This window comes from Trematomus bernacchii, unplaced genomic scaffold (assembly GCF_902827165.1).
Source record: "Trematomus bernacchii unplaced genomic scaffold, fTreBer1.1, whole genome shotgun sequence".
Taxonomy (NCBI): domain Eukaryota; kingdom Metazoa; phylum Chordata; class Actinopteri; order Perciformes; family Nototheniidae; genus Trematomus; species Trematomus bernacchii.
The window spans coordinates 6,459,153-6,485,419 of record NW_022987342.1 but is presented as its reverse complement, the minus strand read 5'-3'; the positions used below and the strand labels follow the sequence as shown (position 1 = coordinate 6,485,419).

General features: G+C 39.8%; 1 protein-coding gene across 1 annotated transcript in view; it reads right to left on the bottom strand.

The window, feature by feature from the left end:
- slkb (STE20-like kinase b) overlaps positions 1 to 26,267 on the bottom strand; it is a 35,052-nt gene that overhangs the window by 5,228 nt on the left and 3,557 nt on the right. Inside the window, exons 2-14 of the mRNA XM_034129487.1 lie at positions 25,774 to 25,938; positions 23,136 to 23,184; positions 22,538 to 22,687; positions 14,279 to 14,351; positions 13,460 to 13,654; positions 12,015 to 12,096; positions 10,497 to 10,628; positions 7,767 to 8,480; positions 7,069 to 7,199; positions 6,789 to 6,912; positions 3,409 to 3,588; positions 819 to 948; positions 93 to 217 (exon numbers count right to left, since the gene is read on the bottom strand). Coding sequence (XP_033985378.1) covers positions 93 to 217; positions 819 to 948; positions 3,409 to 3,588; positions 6,789 to 6,912; positions 7,069 to 7,199; positions 7,767 to 8,480; positions 10,497 to 10,628; positions 12,015 to 12,096; positions 13,460 to 13,654; positions 14,279 to 14,351; positions 22,538 to 22,687; positions 23,136 to 23,184; positions 25,774 to 25,938 — 2,250 coding nt within the window. The remainder of the gene's footprint in view (positions 1 to 92; positions 218 to 818; positions 949 to 3,408; positions 3,589 to 6,788; positions 6,913 to 7,068; positions 7,200 to 7,766; positions 8,481 to 10,496; positions 10,629 to 12,014; positions 12,097 to 13,459; positions 13,655 to 14,278; positions 14,352 to 22,537; positions 22,688 to 23,135; positions 23,185 to 25,773; positions 25,939 to 26,267) is intronic.

Below are 26,267 nucleotides of genomic sequence, written 5' to 3'. Positions count from 1 at the left end.
TCGCCATGAACTGCTGTCGCTGGTTAAACCAGTTTTCAGGGCTCTGAAGCGGCCCTGAAGGCGCCTCGGTGTGAAAAAGGTGAATATGGTACCTTCTCGTGTCTCTTCAGCAGCTGGTGCCTCTGCATGAAGTATTGGTCTTTGAGCTGCTGTTTGAACAGCTGGTGCTTCTCCTGCAGGTGGCGCTCCTCCAGCTCCCACATAGCAGCCTCACGAGCTGTACGCAGACACACAAGGGAACAAAAGACAAAGTGATCACACACAAGAGGCATTCACAGGCTTATTGGGGGGGATTTCTTTGCAACATTTCAACCCCGTTCAGTATGACTAGATGGTCTGCTGTGGAGAATAACAGGACGGCGCAGAACACATATGACAGTGGGCTGAAGTTACCTCATTAGAACAGCTGAATGCTTAATCAACAAACTTAAATGACATTCCTATTTTTACTTTCTGTGAAACGTCACTAAAGTAGCAGCCTCACGTTAGATTTCTGAGAAGTGTTGTTTGTGCAGCTCCTGGAATATTGCTAACTGCTAACAGGCTACAGTTGCCTGTGTGTTATTTATTTAATGTTATATTTACATACATTTCAAAATTAAATGATAATTTGTTTAGTTATTTTGTAGATCATCTTAAAATCATTTTGTGAAGCCGAGAAAATATATAGTATTATTAATCATAATATATCATAAACGTGCAACGACTTGTCAACTGATCGCTTAAACTGACGGCTACAGGTCGACTAACAGAGAATCTTTGGGTGAGAGCAGCCCTCGTCTGAACACAGCGACCCCTAACGACAGTAAATGTTTTACCTCGGAGGAGCTGCTGCTTGTGGTTGAGGCAGTCTCTCTCGATGGTGGCCAGCTCGTGTTTGTGCTGCTGGATGATCTTCTTCAGATCGCTGTCCAGATCCTGCTGCTGCTTCTGAAGGAACTCTTGTTCCTGGAAAAAGGGAGACGAGATTACAGGTCCAGGTGATAATCCACCGGGTCTGCAACACACAAGGAACCTGAGGAAGAGAACTCCTTAACCCCCACCCACAACGACCAATGATCTCAGCCTGATGAGCGATCGGCCTTCAGGCTCTCTTACAACTTCACCTCGGCTTGAGCTGACAAACAAGACAGTTACAATTAGTCTCATCAATACGACTAATTGGGTTCAGCTTAAACTGCAGAAGCTGACATTTCAGAATCTGATGAACTACTTAGTGTTATGCAGTATGTACTTTCATAAACGTTTATGAATGTCTACTTAAAGTAGGGCTGTACCGGATTTTTACATTTGAAGCTTCTATTAAGGCTTCCAAATGAAGCTTCAAATGTCCTATCTGCTGTATAGCTCACTGGACCATTGTTGACACGTGTCATCCCCTCTGTCTCCCCTTTCAGCTCTGTCACTTCAATGAAGGCATTGGTGGATCCATAATCTTTAAGAAATGAATTCTGTAATATTTTATAATGTTGTATCAAATATTTTGTGTTTGAAAAAATGTAACTAAATCTGAATATAAATTAAAGCTGCAAAATGTGATAAAATGATGTAGGAGGGATTGATCATTTATTTTCTCCTTATCATTGAAAGATATATTTGAAATGATCATGGTGTGAACATCTGTACCAAATAAAGATATTTAATTTTGTCTGTAGAATAGCTTGTAGGCGGGGACATCTCTGCAACACCACAATCTTTTATTCAGAATAATATAAACACATATTTCAGTTCCTGCAATTTAAGTCCATTCTGCGATATTAGTTCAATTGCAAATAATTGTGGAGCCCTATGAATATGATATTTCTTTTATAAACCAACTTAAATATATCTTCTCATAGCTTGCCTCTTTTTATGTGCAGCAAGTTGGAGAAAACGCCAACAAATATGGTTTGCAGCAAAATATGTAATTATATAAAACATTGTTAATTTGAATATAATTACATCTATCTTTTTTCAAATAATGTTGCCTTTACAATGCTCTGAAGTTATTGGTAATGTTTAGATAACATAAGTGTGAACCATTTCTACACAGCTACCACTGAAATCTACAAATAGTATAATACTAATAATATTTACCTAGTTCTTACCAGCAGGTGGCAGACATGGCTTTTAACACAGTGGATGGACAGGCAAAAACTTCAAGATACAAAGCATTTAAATTATGATTTAAAATTGAAATGTCATCGTTATTCCAGCAGGGGGAAGAAATGGTTGTTGTGTGACCAGAATGAAGCTTTGAGAGGGTCTAGCTGCACTTTACGCTTGCTGTTGGCATGCAACTCATATAGAGAGCTGAGCTCATTTCCAATTTGTCAAAGAATTGACTTCAAAATGCTACTATTAAATTGTAAATTGCTAAAGGGTATAGATGTCTGACATGCTGCTCTGTTAAGAATCGACCAGAACTCTCAGATCATCTGGAACAGGTTTACTCATTGTTCTCCGGATCAGAACCAAACACACAGATTTTAATTTTTTTAAGCTCTGCAGATCTGGAACAAACTTCCTGAACAGGTGATGACGGCTCCATGTTTTATTATTACACTTCTACACTTCTTGAAGCATTATCTGGATTCAGAATGTCTATTATATCTTTTTTTTTTTACCATTTATTTAATTTGTTTGTGAGTTGTGCGTTAATGCCAATGTAAAGCACTTTGAATTGCCTTTGTGTCTGAAATAAACGTATCTAGCCTAGGGTAAAAAACTATAGCGTTTTCTAGTCTAAAGAGTGATGAGTCATGCTTCAAGAGACACAACAAAAGCGCCATATCTGAGGAGGTATCCAGTGACAAACGCATGCACACACGAAAGGACTAAATCACAACAAGGGCTAGTGCCTGAGGATCCCAGTACAAAACCCTGCTAGATATCGCACTAAACACTGCGCACACACCGCAAATTCAGGTATGTGGAAGGTTACAAAAGGGGAAAAAAGTCCTGAAACTGCATCAAAACACTAAGTGAAAAACTGTTAGATGATACCCTCACACAGTCAGAAGTCTGTTCAACAGAGGGAACGAGCTGAAAGTGTGTGTCAAAGTTCAAAACCCACAGCAATCTGATCCCTCATTACCTCCTCAGGCGGGGTTTGGATAATATCCTCTTTAATACGTTTCATGATAGCGTTTGTCACATGCCTTTGAGAAAGTCCAAATTCCTGTTTGTGTCAGCCATGAGAAGAAAATAAAATGAGCTGTGGACAGATTAGCACTGCGTCACAAAATGAATGAGAGGTGGCAGCACTGACTGATTTAGCAGCTGGTTATGTAAACACTTATAGGAAAGATCAGAGAGGCTTGGGTGTGTCAAAGTATTAAAACAACTATAAAAAGAACTGTACAAGCTATGCCACCCTCATAAGAGAGGTGAAGGGGAATTAAAAGAAGACGTGGTTCACACACTGACCTCTTTCTTGCGGTTCTTCAGCATGTTCTGGTACTTGGACAGTTCTTTGTCCTGCTCGGCTTTGATGCGTTTGGCCTCGTCCCGGAGCCGGTTGGTGTGCTCCTGCTCCAGCCGCTCGATGGTCTGCTTCTGCTGCCGCTCCAGGTTCTCCACCTCCTGGTCGTACTGACGCTTCTTACTCTGCAGGACACACACAGTCATGTCAGTGAGAGGAATGATTCTGTTCTATTAGTGTGTCAAATCGGAGAGGCAATACCCTTTGTTATGTACGCTTTCAAAAAGTGCGCAATTTACACTTTTATATAATGCCAAGGCCTCCTTCCTTTGTTTCCTCAAGCCACTTCAGAATCAGAATACCTTTATTCGTCCCACAGAGGGGAAATGTACATTTGTTACATTAGAAAATAGCCAAAGAGAGCTTAATGTTAACTAAGAAGAATGCATAAAACAAATATTAAAGATAAACAAAATATTACACAATTTACAAAATGTACAAAAGATACATTTCTAACACTTTAGCTTTAAATGTATGAGCTCTAGTCATAGTTGTGAGGACTTCTCTGGCCTCTGATGATTGCTTGATGTTATGCAGCTCGTGGTCAATCAAATAAATGAAGTTCTTTCTACAAACACTCAACAAAGAAAATAGGCCTTTACAAAAGTCTTTCTTTGTATCATGTTGTACTTATTATCATTTAACGGTTAAAAACCGGGTCTGGACGGTGTCTTCCACAGAGGGAAGCCATATCTGTTTCTCTTGTAATGCTGCTGCTCATTCGTATTTATTTGATTCTTTTTAACCTTTGATGTGTAACTATTTGATTTAATAACGTGTACTTGCCTCTTTATTTAGTAAAGCTAACCTGGAAGTTAGCATTGCCCTGGTTCCCTTGACAAGCCATGGGATTTTCCATTGGATTATGGATTAATCGGAAAGTGAAAAATGCTGATTCATTGCTGGGTTTTAGGTCCTGCAGAATTCTATAGAAGGCATCAAACAGCTAGAGGCCTATTAAACCCTGCATGAGGAAATAATAAAGTCATCCTTCACACGGCAACATTAGTCATTCACAAACTGTCTGCATTCAGACTAACTCATAATGGCTCAAAACTCAGTAGGACCACCACCCGTAGATCTCTGTGCAGTTGGAGGAAGTATTGTATTGTTTTCTGTGTGTGTCTGGATCTTGAGTCGTGGCTGTCCCTGTCGCTGTGGTCCTGCCTGACGCTCACCTTACTACTTCTTTGATGGCACCCAGAGGATTGTTGACATCCACCTGGACCCATCTTTAACTTCTACTTATTTATAGACACATGCATTTTCAAGCATTTGGACTACCTATGTTGTAAATGTATTATCTTTTTAATTTACACACAACGTCTATTGCCGTCTGTCCGTCCTGGGAGAGGGATCCCTCCTCTGTGGCTCTCCACATTAATTGGGGGTTTCTTTGGAAGTTTTTCATTGTCCAATGTGATGGTCTAAGGACAGAGGGTGTCGTATTCATATTCTGTACAAAGTCCCCTGAGACAATTGTAACATTTGTCATATTAGGCTATATAAATAAACTTTGATTGATTGATTCTGTTTTTCGTACATCTGGATGAGTTTATGTTTGTGGAGGATCATGGCAACCTTCCATTTAACCACCACAGTAAGCTATTTCTATGCACATATTTGTCTTCTGCTTCCTAGTCTCCAAATCTTAAAATGACAGTGTCCTGTTGCACATAATGCAACTTCCAGAACACTTGTGTGGACGTCAGTATGAAGGGAAAAGCGCTGAGCCATCTTAAGAGAAAATAAACATCACTGACACTTTTTTTACCAACTGAAAAGTAAGTAAGCAAATGAGTAAGTGTGTATGTAAGAGAGAAAGTAAGCATGTATGCAAGTTAGGAAGTACGCAAGTAATTAAGTAAGTAAGGAAGTTAGAAACTAAGTAAGTAAATATGAAAGGATGTAAGTACGTAAGTAAGCAAGTAAGTGAGTACCAATCAATCAAATATTGCACATATTTTACATAAATTGCTTTATTTTTGTTCAGAAGTCACGTTTTTGAACTGATCCTTCAAACTTTTTAGGCTATGAATAAAAAAACTAAAATCACAGCTACATTCATTGCCAGGGTAAATTGAGGCCAGTCCTGAAGCTGGCAGTTGTTCCTAAATGGAATGCAGAGTCAAACTAAAGCTACATGCGTCCTTGCACATGAGTTTCCATAAAGAGACAAGGAGCCAGGAAGAGCCGCTGACGGAACAAATGGTCAAATTGTCACCACAGTAGAAACACACGATACTTCCTGCTTTTGGTAAATACATGAAACTAAATCTATGCCAAAAAAAAGTACTTTCTCCTGAAGGAAAAAATACCAATGGGCTTAGTAAGCAATACATAACAGAGTAACAGAATCATATTTTCACAAGATCCTTTTTTTTTTTAACTGCACAGCTAATTCTGGTTAACTGTACACATTTCATTTTTCAAAGTAATTTTTCATACTTGCTTTTTTGAATATATATAAATATATATATATATATATATATATATTTTCTCTTATTTCTTTTTTTATAGTATTAAAATTGTTATTTATTTGCTTCTTTTTATAACTAATTCCCTCTTAGTGTGTTTATGGATACCCGATTGGACACCAAGGAAAATTGCTTGTGTGTGAAAACCTGCTTGGCAGTAAACATGATTCTGATTAAGTTGTAAGGTTACGAGTGTGCTCTTGTACGTCTGTCTTTGTGGGGACTTGTTTTAGACCCTATGAGGTCACTCTTCAGGTCTTTAAGATTTCAGTTAAGGTTAATGTTAATTAAGGGCTGGAGTTACACCATGGACGTATAAGGAGTACTGGATACAGCGTTGAAGACGGGGTCCTGTTCAATCCTATGAAAGCTGCTCAGTGGCACATGAAGCCAAAAAGGACTGTCTCGAGAGCAAATGTAGTGGTATCAGGGCCCATGGAGGAAGCGTTTTCCCTAAGCCCCGCCTTCTATCCGCATGATGAGATGAGTTGAATTTCGCTGTCACCACATTTTCAACCTTCAGACTTTCAGGATTCAAATAAAGGCTATAAAAGTGTTTGTGCTTGGTAGTTGATTCATCTCGAAGAAAATATCTGTTTTTTTTACACACGTCTCTTTCCCAGTGTAAGTCATTGGGGAAGATATCTTTTGGGCCCAATGAGGTCACGGATTGACACGGAAGTTGTAGTACCAACTTTTGGCCACTACGAAAATTAGCTTCAATGCCCGAGGCACTTTCTGGGGTCTTGGATTACACTTGTAGTGGTGATGTAATGTGTAGGGGCGAGGTAATGCGTCATGTCAATGAGGGGTTTGACAACAATCTGAATGCCTGTTGTGGACCTCACCGTGGTCTCCTGCTCGAAGCGGCGATAGATCTGCTCCTTCTGCTGCTGCAGCTTGTTGCTGAGCTGCTGCTGGGCCCTCTGCTCCTCCTTCTGCAGGAAACGCAGCTCCCTCAGCTCCTGGCGCCTGGAGCGGGGGAGGAAGAGAGAGAAAGGGTGTTATCTCTCTGTCTTTCTTCAGCATTAAGCAGGCCACAGTGGTGAGGAAGAGATCAGCTACACACTATCAGGTTGTACACTAGTTTCTGGGCAGAATTGATATTTATTTAAAACTGATGAATACCTGAGGAATCTCATCTCCTCGTTCTTCGTATCATTGTCAGTGATGATCTTCGATGTAGTAACGCTAACTTCCACTCCGTCCACAATGAATTTGCGAGTCTTTTTCAGCGTCTTCTTATGCCGCTTGTTGTCCTTGGAACAAAGACAGAAAAAGTTTATATATACATATAAGAATGAATTAGAATCAGTATACTTTATTCCTCCCCGAAAAAAATGGGTTATTAATATAAACATAGGAAGAAATGATGTGAATTAAAGATGTAATGTAATGCGCAATAAAAAGACAAAATGAAATATTTATATACACATAAAAAAGGTATATATATAAAAAGGAAATATAGAAAAGAACAATTCTTGAATTAAACATAAGAAGTTAAATAATGAGCAATAAAAAGATAAAATGTAATATATACATATTAGTACAATTAAAACTATTTCTATAAACATAACAAACAAACAAATTCTTCGTATGTGTGAACCTACCTGGCAATAAACCCGTTTCTGATTCTGATATGGAGTTTAATAGTGTCAATAAAAATAATAAAGAAAAAAATATATACAAATATTTATAAAAACATAAAAAGTAAAAATGTGTACATTGTACTACAATGTATACAGTGGTGTCTTGGTAATAATAAGATATTAATGCTAAACAGCAAAGTTGAAGTCTCTGAAAGCCTGTAATGCAGCGTGAGTTACCTGTACGGAGACAGATCCAGGCTCTTTAGTTTTGGACAGGAAGCTTGAGATGGACAGATTGAGGTCCCCGCTGCTGTTATCTGCGGCAGATCCAGTCCCAGAGTCTGAATCCCTCTCTTTGTCGTCCTTAGCTCTGTCTGGAACCGTCTTCTCGTCTTCTGCGTTCTCCTTTTCTGAGGGCTTCTCTCCATTCTGTTCTTTTGGGACCACTTTATCTTGCTCTGGTAGTGTCAATGTCACTTTGAGGTTTTTGTACCGCTCCTCGTCGTCCTCCTCCTCTGCTGGTGTGATTGGTTCCTCCATGGTTTCCTCCTGAGGAGCCTCAGTGACCTCTGGACTTTGAGGAACCTCGGCTGTGTCCACTTCCTTCTCGTCCTCAGCGGCGATCTCCAGCTGCTGCATTTCCTTCGCAGGTGCCTCTGGTTCTGGCTCTGGTCCAGGGGAGGCAACATCTTCCTCCACTGCTTTCTCTTCCTCATCTTCAGCTGGAGTTTTTGGAGTCTCCTCCATGGGTTCCTCAGCTGCAGGGGCCGCAGGCTCCTCCACAAAGCTTATGTCCACCACATGGTTTTCCACAGGGAGCTCAGTGGGCCTGGGCAAGGGCACAACTGGCTCTACCTTTTCAGGGACGGATTCCAAGATGGAGGGAGAGAGGGGGATCTTCTCATCCTCCGAGCTGGCCACGCTCACATCCGAGGGGCCGCGTTTGTGGCCCTGAAGGAAGGGCACAAGTCTCAGTTAGATAGTTAAGGCTAAAGCTAGAACACAATGAGGGTGCACTGATGTAATGAGCAGTCACTAGAGTCATTAGAGCTGAAACAATCGACTAATTAATAAAAATAATTATCAGCAATCTGTCTAAATAATAGATGGTCATCATTTTGAGCCTTTTTCGAGCAACAATGTCAATAATTTCCTTTTCTTTGTTTTCCATATGGTATATTGAGTATCGTTTGGTTTGGGATTAGCCAAGAAAATGATTAGCAGTCTAAATCAATAAAAAACGAATTGTTAGCTGAAGCTCCAATTAATATAAATAAAAGACTGAGATGGTAAAACCGCTGGGTCAACAATGCACTAGGGCTGCAGCTAATTCATTGATTAACAATGATAAGAACAATCTGACTATTATTTTCTCAAAGTATGATTATAAAAATAACTATTTGAGTGAAACTAAATAAAAAATATTGTTATGTAAATTGTTTATTTCTATCAGGTTAATATTACTGCTAAGACTTGAAACGTTATTTTGATCTCTTTTAACATTTTATTTTGAAGATGAATTGTTCAAATGTTCAAACTTATTCCTAAATTCTTTTAAAATATATTTTAACATCTGTATAAGTGAGAATGCACTAAACTAAATGTCAGTTTGCTTGAATTGACTCAAATTGTTAATAAGTTATCCAAATAGTGGCTTAATTTACCATTTCATCTCTAGAATAAAGTAATAAGACGCACAAAGCCAAATTATAGCAGTTAGCGGAACAAGTGTAGAGAAAAATAAATAAAACGAGGCCACGTTTTATTAATTCGTGCGCACGAGATGTAATTCGTGGCCTCAATTTAAATAAAACGAGGCCACGCGTTATTAATTTGTGCGCACGATATACTTTCTTACGGTTAGACACATCGAACTGCCCGATTATTACGCCATATTATTAGTTTTATGAAGAAGATGTCCGGTCGCCAGGGCGTGTGTGTGTGCATGTTTGTGTGTGTGTGTATGTGTGGGTATTTGTTTTCAGAAGATATTATGATAGTGGCGTTCGTTCCGGTGCACTCCGACAGCATTTAGCACTAGCCTACATCGAGATTAAGATTAAACGAACTTCTTTCACTTGGGAATACACATAATGGAGTTAGCCAGATGTGTGTAAATTACTGTTCATGGTAATTTGAAAACAAATGCCGGTGTCGGACACACACATACACCGAACACACACACACACACATCATGTAGCATTTCACGTTTCCATAGCAACAACAACTTCCTGTCAACAGCGTAAACTCGCCTTCAAAATAAAAGCATCTCAATAAAACAGAAAGTTAACCTAAATTACATTTAAGACATATACAACTGCAACGAAAGTAACAAAAACAATGTCATATCCTTTTCAGTTTCACAGAACACAAATTGGGTTATTTACACATCAGGCGCCCTGGTGACCGGACATCTCCTTCATAAAACGAGTAATAGGGGGAATAATCGGGCAGTTTGATGTGTGTAGAGGTGTGTGTGTGCGTGTGTGTGTGGCTAAAACGTAGCAGCCTCGATCTTTATTCAGCTGTTCTAATGAAGGTAAACACAGTGAAGGCGCTGCGTAAAAGACACAGCTCTCTGCGCGCAGATAGCAGATACTGTGAGAGTCACGGACATGAATTCATAGATCAAGGCAGACTGGTTCACAGACTCTCCTGTTTTGCGAATCCGGTGCTTAAACAAATAGTTCTACACCCCTGGCCGAAATGTCCCTAAAATGAAGTCTGAGTTTGAAATATATCTCAAATAATGTATGCACTGTCATTTCCCCACATACACATAACAGTCTACAATGAAAGAGAGAGTTGTCTCCTGTGCGCTCCACTTCCTACTTGGCGCACCGGTAACTTTCTCGTGCGCACAAATTAATAAAACGTGGCCTGGTTTTATTTATTTTTCTCTCTATGAACCCTCCAGGGCTCCGTACAAATCCCTTTTGCAAACATATCTTGCATATGGTCACCCACCAGGTGTGCCTCTGGGTATTCCTCCTCCTCTTCCTCCTTGTGGTCTTCGATCTCCTCTGTGACTTCAGCCTTGGCCTCAGCGATGAGCTCCCTCACAGGCCGGCTGTCCTTCACACTGGACACGAATGGATGCTGTGGAGAAGCCAAACAGAAACAGCACGATTAGAAGCTTACAGGAATTCATTTGTGGTAGTAGTCTATTTGCTCATAGGAGAAGTACCCTAATATATATGTTATAAATGTTCCCAGCACATAGAAAACTGCCGGATGCTAATTTGCATATGTTAGGCAATTTGCACAATTAGCATACATTGTGTCAATCAGCAATAATTAGCATTATAGCCTATGTTGACAACAATTAAAACGGACCATTTTGTGGTTTTGGGGGTTATTTAGGATGCTGAGTCAATTTCTGACATGTTCAGGATCCAAAATGGCAGTGATTGTGCTTGGCATGATTTTGAATAACTTTTGGTAGATTTTAAAGTTTTTAAGAGGACTCTCTCCGATCATTTGGATTGGAGAGATTGCTTATCTATTTGAAAACATATTGTCCACAGTAGAGGTAATCATTTTCATCTTGTACTCTCTATATCGAATGGTCGCAACACTACTCATTGTAGTCAAATCAGCCCACCTAAAATACAAATATAGCCACCGCTGAAAATGTCAGAAATGGTTTCAGCATCCTCATTAACCCCCACAATAGTCCAAATCAGCCAAGCCATTTTTCTGAACTAGTATCTGCATAGGATGAAATTTATTTTATTAGTTATTGCTGATTTACGCAACTTATGCTAATTGCTCAACATATGCAAGTTAGCATCCGGCAGTTTCAAGTGCTGGCAACTAGACTATAGTGCAAAGCATTATGTTGTAGAAAGATGTGACCTGTTGCAGTAAAAGTAAGTAGACACCCCACAAACGACTAGTCCCAGAGTTTGATGTGGTCCTCACAGTATGACCATGTTGACAAAAAAGACACAATAAAGTACTTTCCGAAAACTGTGAGATTATTTCAATTCTTTTCCCTGCATCATTCTTTTGTAACTATCCCCACAGTGAAGGAGTTGATCTTTAATGCAAACAAAAGCACAATGCATTTTTTTACAACCTCACCTTCTTCGGGTTAGAAATCTGCTGAACATATTCTATCGCTGGCCTCAGAATGTAAAGCTTCTTCCATATCAAAATCTTCATCGGTGACAGAGCGCTATTTAGTATTGTTAAGCCCATCGAGTCTTCTTACAATACTTTATTTGATCTGTAAGTCCTGTGTTTGTGTATCAATGAGTCCTTACTGCTTCTCCGTAAACAAGTGGCTCTGACTTAGACCTTATGCAAGACGTAAAGCCTGTTCTGCTGACGTCATGAGTGTCAGTCTGGCCAGGTTCACTACCTGTCGTCACAGCGATCAGGTACACAGATGTCTGCTGCTTACACTCTGAATGACAGCTGGCACATGGGACGAGGATTATCGCAGGCTTTAAGTGAGCAGATAGTGAAAGAGAAACGAACCTGCAGCAGCTGTGTCGGAGTCCATCGGTTGTCCACATGCTTGTCCAGACAACGCTTTAAGAAATCACTGAACTCTGGGGACCTTTAAGGGTAGAAGTGGGACAGAAATACGCTTAGATATTGGACGTAATTGCTCTTCTATGTCAAAGACGCCTTCATCGTAAGTGTGCTAAAAACTTACACTCAGAAGTTATACATTTTGCCAAATTACTGCCATTCAAAACAGTGACCTTCTCCATATGAATACTTATATACCACTGTAAATGTTATATACACATTATTCATTTTAGTACAATTAGCCTATTTTTAACTGCTTAATAATTATCTTTATTTTATACTTTTATTGCAAACATTAAACTCTTATGTTTATATAATATTCTTATTACATTTTTTATATTATCTTTTTTATATACACATTTTTCCTATATTTTATTGGACATTTATTTGCTTATGTAATTATGAATATCTTAATTGTATTTAAACGTTGTATTGTACATTACAGTGGTGAACCGTCAGGGCCTTCAAGGTATTCAGAGAATACCCTGGAACACTCGGATAAAACAAACAAAAAATCGAATTAATTATATAAATAAAATGAATAAAATGTAAATAAAATGAATAAATAAGAATCGTATCTGTGTTGTTGATCTGTAATATTACAGTGGTACGTTGATTTGTTTGTCCTTCTCAGTCCATGCACTACGCATTTCAGTGGTTTTGTGTTTGAAAGAAAATGCAACCAATCAGATACTTTTCTGGGTCTCTGTAGCATATCCTTCAACCAAGGTATTCTATATCCTTGATAGAATGCCCTGGCTGTTGCACTGAATGAGAGCGTACCTTTGGATTGACAGTTTGATCAACCAATCATATATTGATTTGTAGCCAATGGGCGTGTTCTTTCAGAGTTCCCCTCGGTTCCAGGGTATTCTAGAAGGCCCGGTAGTTCACTGGCTCGAGACAGAGGATCTAGGTAAGTGCAACGTAGCAATTCATTTGAAGTTTTATTCGTTTTTTACGTCGAAATGGCAACAGGTGAAGATGATGTTGTTGTGGAATTGTTGTTAGTACCCTTTTCAAGACGATCGTTCAGTGAAAAGATGGATATTATAAAAAAAGGCCGTCCAACGCAAAGTGACTGCCGCCGTGACGTCCGTCTAACTAGAACCGCATTTTAGAATCCGGGGGGGGGTGTCTACAGAAGGTCCAGTTGTGATAGACACGGTTCGCCAATGGTACATTATTACTTTAACTTCTTATGTTTGTATACATATTTTATTCTATTTTTTATTGTACATTATAACTTTAACTTCTTCTATATACATTTTTCAATTTGATTTATACTTTACTTTTTCACTCTAAAACAGAGCAACTGTCACAAATCCCATTCCACTCTGGTATAAATAAAGTATTCTGAATCTGATGACCCCCCCGCTGAGCCTCACCAGCGGGACGGCTGCATCAGGGTTGGAGGATCGGCCTTGGCTATTTTCAACAGCACTCTCATGGGGTTCATCTCGTGATTGGGTGGCTCGATCTGTGCCAGCTCGATCAGGGTGACCCCGAGGGACCAGATGTCCGCCTTGTAGTCGTACGGACGGTCCTTGGACGTCTCGCACATCACCACCTCTGGAGCCATCCTGGGAGGAAAGAAGGGAATTCAAGTGAAATTATATAGAAACTACAAATATTTACCATCTTTTGCTGACTATGTTTGCAACTAAATACCAAGTAATCATATTAAGACAATAGTTGTATTTAACTACACTGGGGTATTCCCACAAACAGAATTAGGCAATGATATTCCCTCAATTGAATTTAATTGAAATTGAAAGATGATAAATCAAGTTATATTTAATTATTGCTCAGTCAAGGGATGGGATGATATAGATGTTTTATCGGCGATTACAACAAAAACATTACAATAATACGATTTAAAAAAAATTATTATAAAAAAACATAAATATTATAAATAATAAATAGAGCCTTCTTCAAAAATACAAGAGTTATCATTATAGATGTATTTGTATGGTACTATAGCCATTTCGTACCATTTAAAGAAATGTTGAGCATGTTATGATGATTATCGGGATAAAATCTTGAATCCTAATTATTATGGTAAGAACAATCGTCAAAATACATTTTCATATTTACCCATGGCTAAGATGGAGCATTTTTTACTTTCTTTTATTTATTTCATCGAATAAATTGGCAGGCTTTTTTTGTATTGGCCATGTCCATGCTTTGTTTTATATTCCACTCACCAGTAAGGCGTTCCAATGAAAGAGTCTCTCCTCTGGAAAGTTTTGGTGTTTTTGGCCGACACACCAAAGTCAGCTGGAAGACATGGGACAAGCCAGAAATTAACCAAAGGAAAACCACTGTCACCATTTATTTTTAAAACGCAAAAAAGTACAAAATAAAAATAACTGTCCCTATGTGCAGCACAAGCCCAACACTGCCTGAGAGACCATTTGCTGATGGAACATTCTTCCTACATTTGCATGCTGACATCATGCCTTATCTGTGTCGTGTGTGGGTAACAGCTCATCCGTGAACAGACACCTCTGTGTGTGTTATGTCACCAGACAAAATGCTTGTTGTGTGTTATTTCACTGAGCAGCAGTGACTCACACCCCTTAAGTAAACTACGATACTGAAACTGCTGTGTACACGTTTGTTTACACACCGAGCAGCAGGTCCAAACACTTGCCATAGTGCACAAGAGTCATTAATTTACATTTTGATAATGACAGTAAGACTGTGCAGTATACGAAACGGTGAATTTCCTTTTTACATTTTTTTTTTTTTAAAGGCATTCCACTGATTTGACTCACCAAGTTTAGATTTCTACTCAGCCAGGGAAATAAGTTGTATGTTGGTTTTATCTTATCTTCTTTGGGATGAACTGACAATGTCCCATTGTTCTTCACAGCAACAAATTCCTCTAGCTGTTCAAATACAGATACAGTATGTGTTCTTTACCAGTGGCGACTGGTCATTAGGGGCACCTAGTGTCAGCAGAAAGTATTAAAATAATAATTACAAAAAAGATGCAAACAAAATACATCTTAAAATATATTTTACGATCATGCGGCCCCCGGGCCGCCATTTGCCCATCCCTGGTCTACAGTGTGCCTATTGAGCCATTTTGAGCGACGTGGGTCAAGCCCCGATCAAGCCACTCTCTCTCACTGTCTAAGTCAGGGGTGGGGAACCTCCGGCCCCCGGGCCGTATACGGCCCGCGAGACCATTAGGTACAGCCCTCGAGGTAATTTATAAACACACGCAAAAAAGATACAAATTAAAGAAATCTAGGTCGCAAAAACAATTAAACAAGCGAATGCCTGTTTTTCCTGGCCAAGGTCAGGGTCCTTGAACACAACACGAGCCTAACGTGTCATCACGTGGTATATGTCTCATCTGAAAGGGGTGCAGTTCTGACGGAGAGCACCAGAACGTTGCTCCAGCCAAAAATTGCAGTAGGCCTACCCATAAGGAGCCGTACACATGCCGCAGTTTTTGCGTGGCTGTGTCTTTAGTTGAAAGCCCAGTGGCGATCTGTTCATCTGTCATACTGATCATACAGTCAATAACTTTGTTGTTATTAGCATCTGGTTAGCTAGCAATGCTAACGAATATAAGAAGCTTTTTCTCCAACCAGTGAGGTAAAGGCACATCTTTATATGATCATTATAGTTATAAAAAAACAAGAGAATAAAGTAAACAGGTATAACATACTATATGACAGTAAAAAAAAGTTGTTATTAATAAACAAGAATACAGTTTGAAAGGAGAGTGATTTGTAAAATATCCATAAAGAAAAATAAATCTGCTTACAGTTCTGTTTCATATGGGTGTTGAGAGATGTATCCATAGATCTCCTAATGTTGCTCTCAAAGTGCACCAGATTGATGCTTTTAACTTCAACATTTAAAAAAAAATCTTCCCGGGGGAGCATGCCCCCCGGACCCCCCTAGAGGAGGTTAGGTCCCCCCCCCCCCCACTTAAATCATGTCCACATGGATAGGAAACTAAATACATTTGCACACATCTTGTGTCCATATCTTTCTGTTTTGGTGGTCATGCCACAACCGTGCACGTGAATGCATGCGCGAGTCAAGGTAAGATATCTGGATTAAGAGGTTGCTTTTTCTTTGCACAGCATGAAAGAAAGGCAAAATGAATGGGCTGTGATTTTAGTATTTTTAAGCAGAGGTCAATAATTTGTACGGCCCTCGGAGGATGTTGAAAAAATTGAAATGGCCCTTGAGAGGAAAAAGGTTCCCCACCCCTGGTCTAAGTGAATGGGTGCTGTACAAACTACACTGCGCATGCTCAGAGTGTAGTGTGTGAAGAGGAGACGAGAGAGGTGCAGTGACGTGTCCTAAAACCCGGAAGTAAGCTGCGCATGGGTTCCCTCGACAAAAAAGAAAATATAACAATAATAATTTAGAAAATAGCTCGAAATAAGATCTGTGGGAAACGTACCTGTTAGTTAATGCACGTTTTGTTCAGCCGGATAATATCCACATGTCTACCCTACTTTTATAATTTTCTAATCATAAATCTATCGATCATAAATCTATCGCTGAGATTTATGATTCGACTTTTGAAACTACAAGAAGATAAGGAGGACTTTTACAAAAAAGTTATATAGATTTTTGTCCAGAAGGATAGGCAAATGGACTTAATCTTCAAGTCAAGGTAAAACCACAATTTTATTGAAAATGGGATCTTACTAAGAGAGAACAATCCAATATTTAAATGATAAAATTACATTTTTTGGGTATCCTTTTGTTGAACTGTCTGTTTAAAATTAATCTTTTTTAATATTTTGATTTAGGTCAAAATATAATATTTGTAAACCTGAAGAGTCAGTGCCAGTGCCTCACCAGCCATGAACCTCACTGCAGAAGCTTATATATAAACATATAAAAATACGTACACTTTTGTACGTATAAAAACGCCACTGTTCTTTACTAAAGAACCAATGGAGATATAGACATAAAAAAACCTCTTTAAACCTCTGAGGTAAGATTACCGAGTTGCATTATGGGAAATGGGTTAAGGGTCATCGGATCTGCTGTTTCAATTCTGTATACAAACTATTTTAAAACTATTTATTACATTTGTACCTAATTTTCTATAAGAAATTGGACATACAAGCTGCCACATTTACTTGAAATTATTTCCTCTGATTATTTTGGAAATCTTATGCAATAGAAAACCACATTCATTCTTCTGACTGTTTAACCTGTTAAGCCCTGAGCCTGTTTTTCAGGTCTCAGGCTCGAAAATGACATTCCCAGAACAAATGACCATATCTTCCCTTCTAAAAGGGTTAAATTAATAATCTTTTTTCTCAAAGTAATGATACACCTGTGAGTTGGATGTAGAAAAGTCAGAATCAATATAGATGTTTTTTATTTTAAAGACAATTCAGATTTTACATAGTAAACAAATGTAAATTATAGTGTCCGTCCAAAAATTATTTTGTACTTATAGTGAAAACTACCCTTGGATGATGGTAAGGTAGACTCAAAGCTTTAGGAATCCAAAGTACAACATATAATAAGTACCCTGTATCAGGATTGAAGCAAAACAAGTGACATTTGACCTTTCTAGAGAGATTTAGCAAAAATAAACCACTTCTGGGGTCATTTGGGTGGATTTTCCATATCTCTGGCCCCCCTTGGTCGATTTTGATGGTTGACACCTCTTTCTGACCGTTAGAGCCAATAGAATCGAAGGGGGAGTCCCCAATTTTTCGGTGCAGTAAGGTGTTAGCATTTTTCGCTCGTTGCTAATTCAGAGGCTCAGTGTTAGCATTGTGGGTTTTAAAAAAAAAAAAGATCAGTTAGATGAGTTTCTTCCCGTTACATGGATATAAAACATTCATAGTTTATTAAATGAACATGCCCTCAGACACTGTTTCCTGCAAGATGTTGCGGCAGTGCCCCGGTACCGGGGTCTCTCGGGCTTAACAGGTTAAAGAGCAACTTTACTACCTTTATGCTTAACCTTGCCTGAAAATTACAATTAAAAAAGTTAATGCAGGATTTCATATGTTTTACGAGACACAAGGGCAGGAATTCAGAGGGGAAAGTAGCCGTTTTGAGCTCTGCTACTAAAAACTGTTTTTTTTGTTGACGTCATACGTCAAACGCGTCATATTACGTCACATGGGGGAGCAACTTTCTCTGACTCCTTCTCTGCCCAATCCGCGGTAGTAGTTGGTAGTTGGTTTGAGCGGTTGTGATTTAGTGAGCTGGTATTTTTCCGGTAATTTAGTGGGAATGCTGATACAGCATTCCAACTACTTGTTATGCTACGCACGAAATTCTTTATTATTCCGCCGGGTTATTTTGCGCCTCTTCTTCTCCCACATTCCACATCCGTTCAAACATCAAAACGTTCAGCTCGGTCGGAAATCAATGGCTATTACTTTTCTTATTCATAACTTTCATAATTCCAGAGATACATCCCATAATTCATTACATTTGTTACATTGAAGTCAATGGAGAAACTCTTCAGACTTGAACAATCTTCATGCAACTTCAACTGCTAACTGCTCCTTCATACTTTCACTCAGAAACCTCATTCCAACTTTAAAATGTAACACATCTTTCTGACATTATTCGTGTTACACAACTTTTAAATCTGATTCGTACTTTTAGAGATATTAAACATTGTTCAGACCTTGGTAAAGAGGCCTTATTCAGATTTAGAGTGCGTGATGTCACAGCTAGAGTGGAGGACAGACTGAAATTCGCCTTCATATTTATTTTTAAACCTGCCATAATTCCAAAACCCTACATTCCTGAGACATAATTTTTCATGAGAAACGTAGGAAAACATCTCGTAGCTTGAAAAAATAAATAAAAATAAGCAAAACAAGTAAACAAAATGCCTCTTGAGGGCATGAAGTGACAAAAATGTTCAACATTTCTCCATTAAAGCCCATTGTAAATTCAGGCTTATCTTTCCTCACAGCAGCAGCCGCACACCTTTAGTTAATCTGCCAAAAAGGCCACATTATTAACCCGAAAGTACACAAAAAGCACACTTCAGATGCTCAGGGTTCTTCAGATGCTTCATGCGTTGAAATTTCACCGATATCTGTTATGGTTCTTCAACAAAACGCTCACATGTAAGAGATTTATCTCTCATTCAGAACAATGCAAATGCTCTCCTCTCACTGATTACTCACCATGGAAACTTTGATCTCTGGACACGTTGTTAGCTCAAATATAAACACCTGTGTCATGGAACACGATGATGTCATAACTTCAACTGACATGCTCAGAGCAGCAGACTTCAGATAATGGTTAACACAGCTCTACATCAAATCTGATGTTACGTAATGTGGTGTTACTATGGCAACGCATCCCTCGCCATAAAACAGCAGCAGACTTCAGATAATGGTTAACGGTCCTGCCCTCAACAGCTCTACGCCAAATCTGAGATCTCACCATATGCCGTTTCCATGGAACACCCATAAAACACGCCATAAAACACGATGTCGCTGTAACTCCAATGGACACGGTCCGATCGTCCCCCAAACTTCGCTTGTATATCACCGGTCCATGCCTCAACAGCTCTACGCCAAATCTGAGATCTCGCCATAGGCTGTTGCGATGGAGACGCATCCCTCGCCATAAAACACGATGTTGTCGTGATACCTATGCAAATGGTCTAAAACAGCACCAGACTTCAGATAATGGTTAATGGTCCGGCCCTCAACAGCTCTATGTCAATTATGGGGTGTCATCATATGCCGTTTCCATGGAAACGCATCCCTCGCCATGAAACACGATGTCACTGTAACTCCAATGGACACGGTCCGATCGTCCCCAAACTTCGCTTGTATATCACCGGTCCATGCCTCAACAGCTCTACGCCAAATCTGAGATCTCACCATAGGCTGTTTCCATGGAAACGCATCCCTCGCCAAAAAACACGATGTTGTCATAACTGATATGAAAATGGTCAAAACAACACCAGACTTCAGATGACAGTTAATGGTCCAGCCCTCAACATGTCTATGTGCCATTAGTGAGTTTTCCTCAAAAGCTGTTGCCATGGCAACGCATTCCTTGCAATAAAACACGATATTGCTATAACTCCTATGAAAATTGTCAAAAAGTGCTAAAACTTCACATGTGTGCTAACAGTCCAGCCTACGGGACAGTTTTTAGATTTCTTCAAATGCCGTTGCCATGGCAACACAATGCTCGCCATGAAACACGATTTTTTCATAACTTCAGTGAAAAGGCTCCAAACAGCCCAAAACTTCACAGGTTTGGTAACGATGCAGCCATCAACATATCTAAGCGTATTATGGGGTGTCATCAAATACCGTTGCCATGGCGACAGATCATTCCCCATCAAGTTAGTTCAATAGTTTGCAGTTCAAATATTCTGCTGCTTTTCCAAGCTTTTTTACTTTCTTTTCTTATCAAACATTCAAGCCCCCAGTGTTCATGTATCATTTCAATCTAAATTCTTCACTTTCTTCTTACACATTACATTTCAGCATAGCAATTCAGCGTCAGCTTTTCAGCATAAAGCATTCCCACTAGCAATTTCTTCAGGAATTGCATTCTCTAGTTTTACATTGCATTTCACAATTTTTAATCATGGTGAGCTATTGTGTTTGTGCAGGTTGCACAAACTCCAGCCTGTCAGGACATCGAGTCCACAGTTTCCCTAACAGGAAAAGGACCGGAGCTAGCTTTCGTTCCTGGGTGCGTTGTGCGAGGTGCATCCACCCCCCTGCAGCACATACTCTCTCCAGAGGCCATGGGCTGGCATTTCCCACACAAGCACCTACCAAACAAAACGTTTATCAGGAAACCGTATAACATCTCTCTCCCCCCCTTCGCTGCTCTCTCTCTCTCTCCCCCCCCTTCGCTCCTCTCTCTCTCCCCTCCGGTACACAGCACAGTAAGACGTAGTGTGGAGTTGCATTAGGTAACGCGAGATACGGCTGATACTTGCGCATTAGTTTCTGTTATGGATCAGTATCAACAGTCCTGCCAGTAACGTTACTATATTATCAATACTACTTTAGTTATAGCCCGATATATGACAGCTAACTTTACAATGTTGTGATGTGACCGACGTTAGCTAACATTAACTTAGCTAACGCCGGTCACTCACCAAGACAGCTGCCCAGTTCTCCACTGGTTCTCCTCACACCACAGCTCCATTTCTCTCCGATGGCCGTTATTTCTTCTAATCCTTGGCTGCTCCTGGTCTCTTAGACGCCTAGCAGGCTCATAATTATAAGGTTGTGGTCTGTCATATGCATACGAATATACATTTTCAACCTCTTCTGTGTCAAAACTAGCATTGTGAACCATGTTTATTAATACGTTAGACCGGCCGCTCTCCCTCATGTGACGTCACACACGGGTGGTCTTTTTTTATGCGGAAGTAAAAATGTCTTACAAAAACGCGCCAGATGCCACTGTAGTGTATATTTCTGTATATTTTTTTGAAAATCTAGAGTATACATCATTTTCCTACACATTTATTCACTGGGGTCTCTAACCTGCAAGTTGCTCTTTAATATACAAGGTGTACTAACATTAGAAGAGTCATGTGGATGTGTAAGCTTGCATAAAAAGAGACTGAGACTCGTGTCAGAGTGGCCAATTTCTGATCCATACGACACCACATGACACCTCGGTTTGACACAGTTTTTCTCATAGAGAGACCTGTGTGTGAAAGCCCTTAGGTAACTGAACCTAACCATGTGTTTGGCCTGCATGTGTGAAAAGGGCTATACATGGATGGCATCACTGCACAGTGCATTCCTGTTCAGTTTTCAGCTGTTAAATCTTGAGAAAACACAAGATAAATACATGGGGACTGTGGCCAAAGGCGCATTGCTAGACTGTGAATTCATTAATGATTTTTCCCCTAGAACAGGAAAAATGAATACACAAGTGAACCAGAAAAAATGGACTTCCACATTAGGACAATAGGGGTGCAGGAATGAGTCCTAAAACGGGGAAATTAGTTAGCATTGTAGAACTACCGGTTCCCTCATCTTGAATTCGACATTTTCTATAAACATGTTATAGTCTTATTTTATGCCTGAAATAAGATTTGTGATTAACATGGCAAACCTTAGCCACCTTTAGCTTAGCGGTGGTTATGCGTAAACTGCAGCCATTCCACAGTTATGTTGTTCCTTCATAACCTTCATAACGTTAGCTATTTACTTAATATAAAAGTAGGGTAAAACAGTATGTGTATTTTATCCTCCTGAACAAATTGTGTAAATATCCAAAATGTGTGTTTTGCACATATCTTATTTCTTGCTACATTCCGAAATCCCACTACTTTTAGTCGAGGGAGCCCTTGCGTTTCTAAATTCCGGGTCGGCTTAAAATAAAATAAATGTCATCACTGCACCACCCTATTCAGCCAAGTTTCCTCTACCCTGTCTGTTTTGCATTAATAATGTGTACTTTCTGGTGTTAGCAGCTGGATTTCACTTTGTCCTTACCCAGCTTGACGTCCCCGTCCAGTGTGAGGAGGATGTTGCCGGCCTTCAGGTCTCTGTGGATGATTTTGTTGTCGTGGAGATAGACGAGAGCCTCCAGAGTCTGCTTACACACTACCCGGATCTGCGGCTCTGTCAGGGGTCTCTCCAGCTCTAGAGGGGATCACACAGGCTTAGACATTCTGACCGTGGAGTTCTCTACAACCTGTGTACACCTGGCATTAACATGCGATCACAGGTGGACAGCTCTGAATACAAGTGCAAACAACCACCAAAAAGCATTGTCATCTGATCAGTTATATCCCTGGGAAGCATTCGACCACATACAATCATTTTAGTGTAAACGCTAATGTGTTCTGATATACCCTGACAAGGACACAACAGGATAATACGTCTTCAAATCAGCAGCTCTTGTTTTCTTCCTTCTTTTTCTTATCTCTAGTTGGCTCTAAAGTCTCTTATGGATAAGTTATTAATACAACCACACTTCCCAGAATCAGAAACGTCCCTTTAAATAGACGTTTTTTCATTCGGCTGTTTAATGCAGCTTTGCAGAGTTTCCTTTTTGAAACCTGTATACAAATTGGAAATGCTGACTTACCTAGCATGACTGCATCCACAGCCCCTCCTCCACAGAACTCAATGAGGATCTGCCAAAGAAGGGAAAAACGCAACAGAGTCAATGTGTTTTTCAACACTTGCAACAGGAATACGTACACGTACACATCAAAGCATTTATTGATCTTTATTTTGAGATTTACCTATGCAACAAAATGTTTAAACAGAGGCGCGTGGAGGCTATTCGGGAGGCTGCACCCGGTGACCTGGCAGATGTAGAAGGTCTGGAAGGTTCTCAAAGTCAGAGAAAAATGCTCAGCACCATGTCTTTAGACTGCTGGACATGAATTGTATACATAGGGGACAAAAACTTCTCATCATGTAGCCTTACATCCACCCAGCTTGCGAGGATGAAATGCTCTGAGCCCTTAAAGGCATTTAGGAGCTTTCAGTACGGCTGTTGCTCTAAGAGGATTGGCCCAGTTGGGGCCACATTGTAAAGGAGGTTTCACACAGCTGCTAGGTAGCTAGCTATATTGCCGGACCTCATGCTTATACCGTGAATAGGATTAAAGTTTGTATGGACTTCAGGCAGGGGGCGAGTATGATTAAGGTAAAGCATCTGGGGCAGAGGGTCTCCATAAAGCTTGAGGCTGTACATATAGAAAGATGCTGACTAGCTCCATTGCACTGGGAAAATGTTGGCCAAAAGTCAAACTTTATGAAGAGGAAGTAAAGCCGCAATCCTGCAGTTTTGCAACAATTGAGAACGTGCTTATGGTTGACACTTGGCTTAAGGACCTAGCTTATGTTTCAGGGATCTTTTAAATTGATAAATCATTTAAGACTCTGATTCCTACAAATAAATACTCCTCACTTTACACAGAGGTTCAATGGCATTCCATTATTTGAGTTGAGCTTTTCAAGACTGCTCTACTTACAAACACAAAGCCCTCACAAGACATACAATGGCTGGAGTCTCAGAACACAGTCTTGGCTATTCAACACGCACACCCTTCTAGTGTTCCTCAGTAGGCGTGCTGTTGTTTTAATGGCTCCGCTGTTGTACAATGGCCCTCACAGTGGTTTATCAGAGTGGCAGCAAGCAAAGAGGAACCAGGGGCCAGGGCTGTGGCTTCCTCTCCCACTTGTTTATTTGACACACACAAATACATGGAGAAGTGTGCACCCACATGCTTTCTAATCCATTCATGTGGCAGACAGAGGGAGGATGTGAGAGTGAATATAATCTATATATTTTTTTTTTCGAATATTCGATTAATCATTCCCATCCCTAGTCAATAGGTGACACAATTTAGTGAAAGTAAGTCACCTCCCATGTTGTGGGATAATGTGGAATAGAGCCTTTCATCTCCAGGATGAAATGTCATGGACACTCTTCTCTTTGCACGAACAGGTGCCACACAAGCCCAGATCAAAATCAAGAGACAGCTTCTAACAGGCTGAGGCCATTGTTCAGAGGACAATGGGGAGGAAAGGGGCTGAGCGCTCAATAAAATGCACTGACATTAAATACGTTGGTGATAATGACAGTTTATATTGACCTGTCTTTTTAGGTGATTATGTATAAAGTTGTGCAGCAAAGACGTTTTTTTTTGTTTTGTTTTTCGGGCCGACCGAGGAGTTAGCATATCAGGGGCTTCCTCGACTTAAAGCAATGTCTCCATTGGATTTTGGAATATTGCAGAAAATATAATAATATGATATGAACACATTTTGTTCAGCAGGATTATCCACATATTAACACCACTTTTATATTAGTAGAAACGTAAATGCATGACAGGAGCTTCACATTACATCAACATCGCTAAGCTAAAGGTGGCTAATGTTCCGATTGATCACGTTTAGCATTCTCATTTAGCCACTTGTTAGCAACCGCCGCTATTAAGATAAGTAAAAGCTTCAGACCACCAACAGTGGGGTATTTACTGATATATGTACTAACTCATTTCCAAGTTTAGGACTCATACCTGAACCACTTTATTGACTGACACAAGCATTTACAATTTGTTATTTGGTTGCATCCTGTGATCCACTTCACTCACTTTGTTCCTCACACACACACACAGTTCATCTATTCATAAACACTTCCCTTGTATTTAGGTTCTGCGTAATGAATATCTACTGACACAGGTTATATTAGTACTGTGTTGCAAGGAATAGACACATTTATTAAGGCCGAATATAGCTCATATAAAAAGTGGATGGGTTATGACCTGGTTTTGCTGTTTTGCTGCTCATGTGCACGTTGGCCTTATGACTATTTGATAAGAATACTACAGTAAGGAAGTTGCATTTACTTTAAATCTTACTATAGATAACAGTACAATTACGCAATGTAAAAGGCATTGATATAATTGAGAGGGCCCATTCTACGCACATGCCACATTATTATAACGAAATGTACAGAAAATACTTAATAAAACAGTATTTCTTCCGTGATTTTCAGTATTAGCACTCAATTTTGTACGAGTTTAGCGCACCCTAAGCATCAGGGCTTATGCATTTTTCGGATACTCTATCATACATCAAGATTGGACTCATTTGTATCTCAGAAGGGAGCTTGGCTAAATCAAAATGCAGCATTAGGTCAACATATTCCCCTCCTTCGGTGGTAATTCAGGGGAAACACTGAGGACATTTTCCCTTCCTCTACTTACCCAGAGTTTGCTCTCAAAATAGAAAGCGTCGAGCAGTTGGACGATGTTTTCGTGATCGCAGGAGGCCAGGATGTCGATCTCTACCATGTAGTCCTCCAACTCCTCCTCCGTTTTTGTGTCAATAACTTTGGCTGCGGCGAGAATTCCCGTCTGTTTGTTCTGAGCCTGTCGGATGAGAATGTTATTAGACCGTTGTACGGACGGATGAGTCATGCAGTTATCCGAGTCACTGTCAGAAAATGTGTGATTGTTCTCATTTCCTGCACACTCTATGTTAAAGTCTCATTAGGCCAAACTTACTTCATATTATTTGACTGCAAGCCGTCTTGAGCTCATTATTGCAACACACATCTCCCATAACCATTAAGTGGATGTAAAAACAACATTTAAATAAGGTCCCATTATGTTTTCCCTTCCCTGTAGTGTGTTTTAGGTTTCTGTGCATGTAAATGGTCTGCAAAGGCTAAAATCACTCAGTTCCCTGCAGAGGGAGT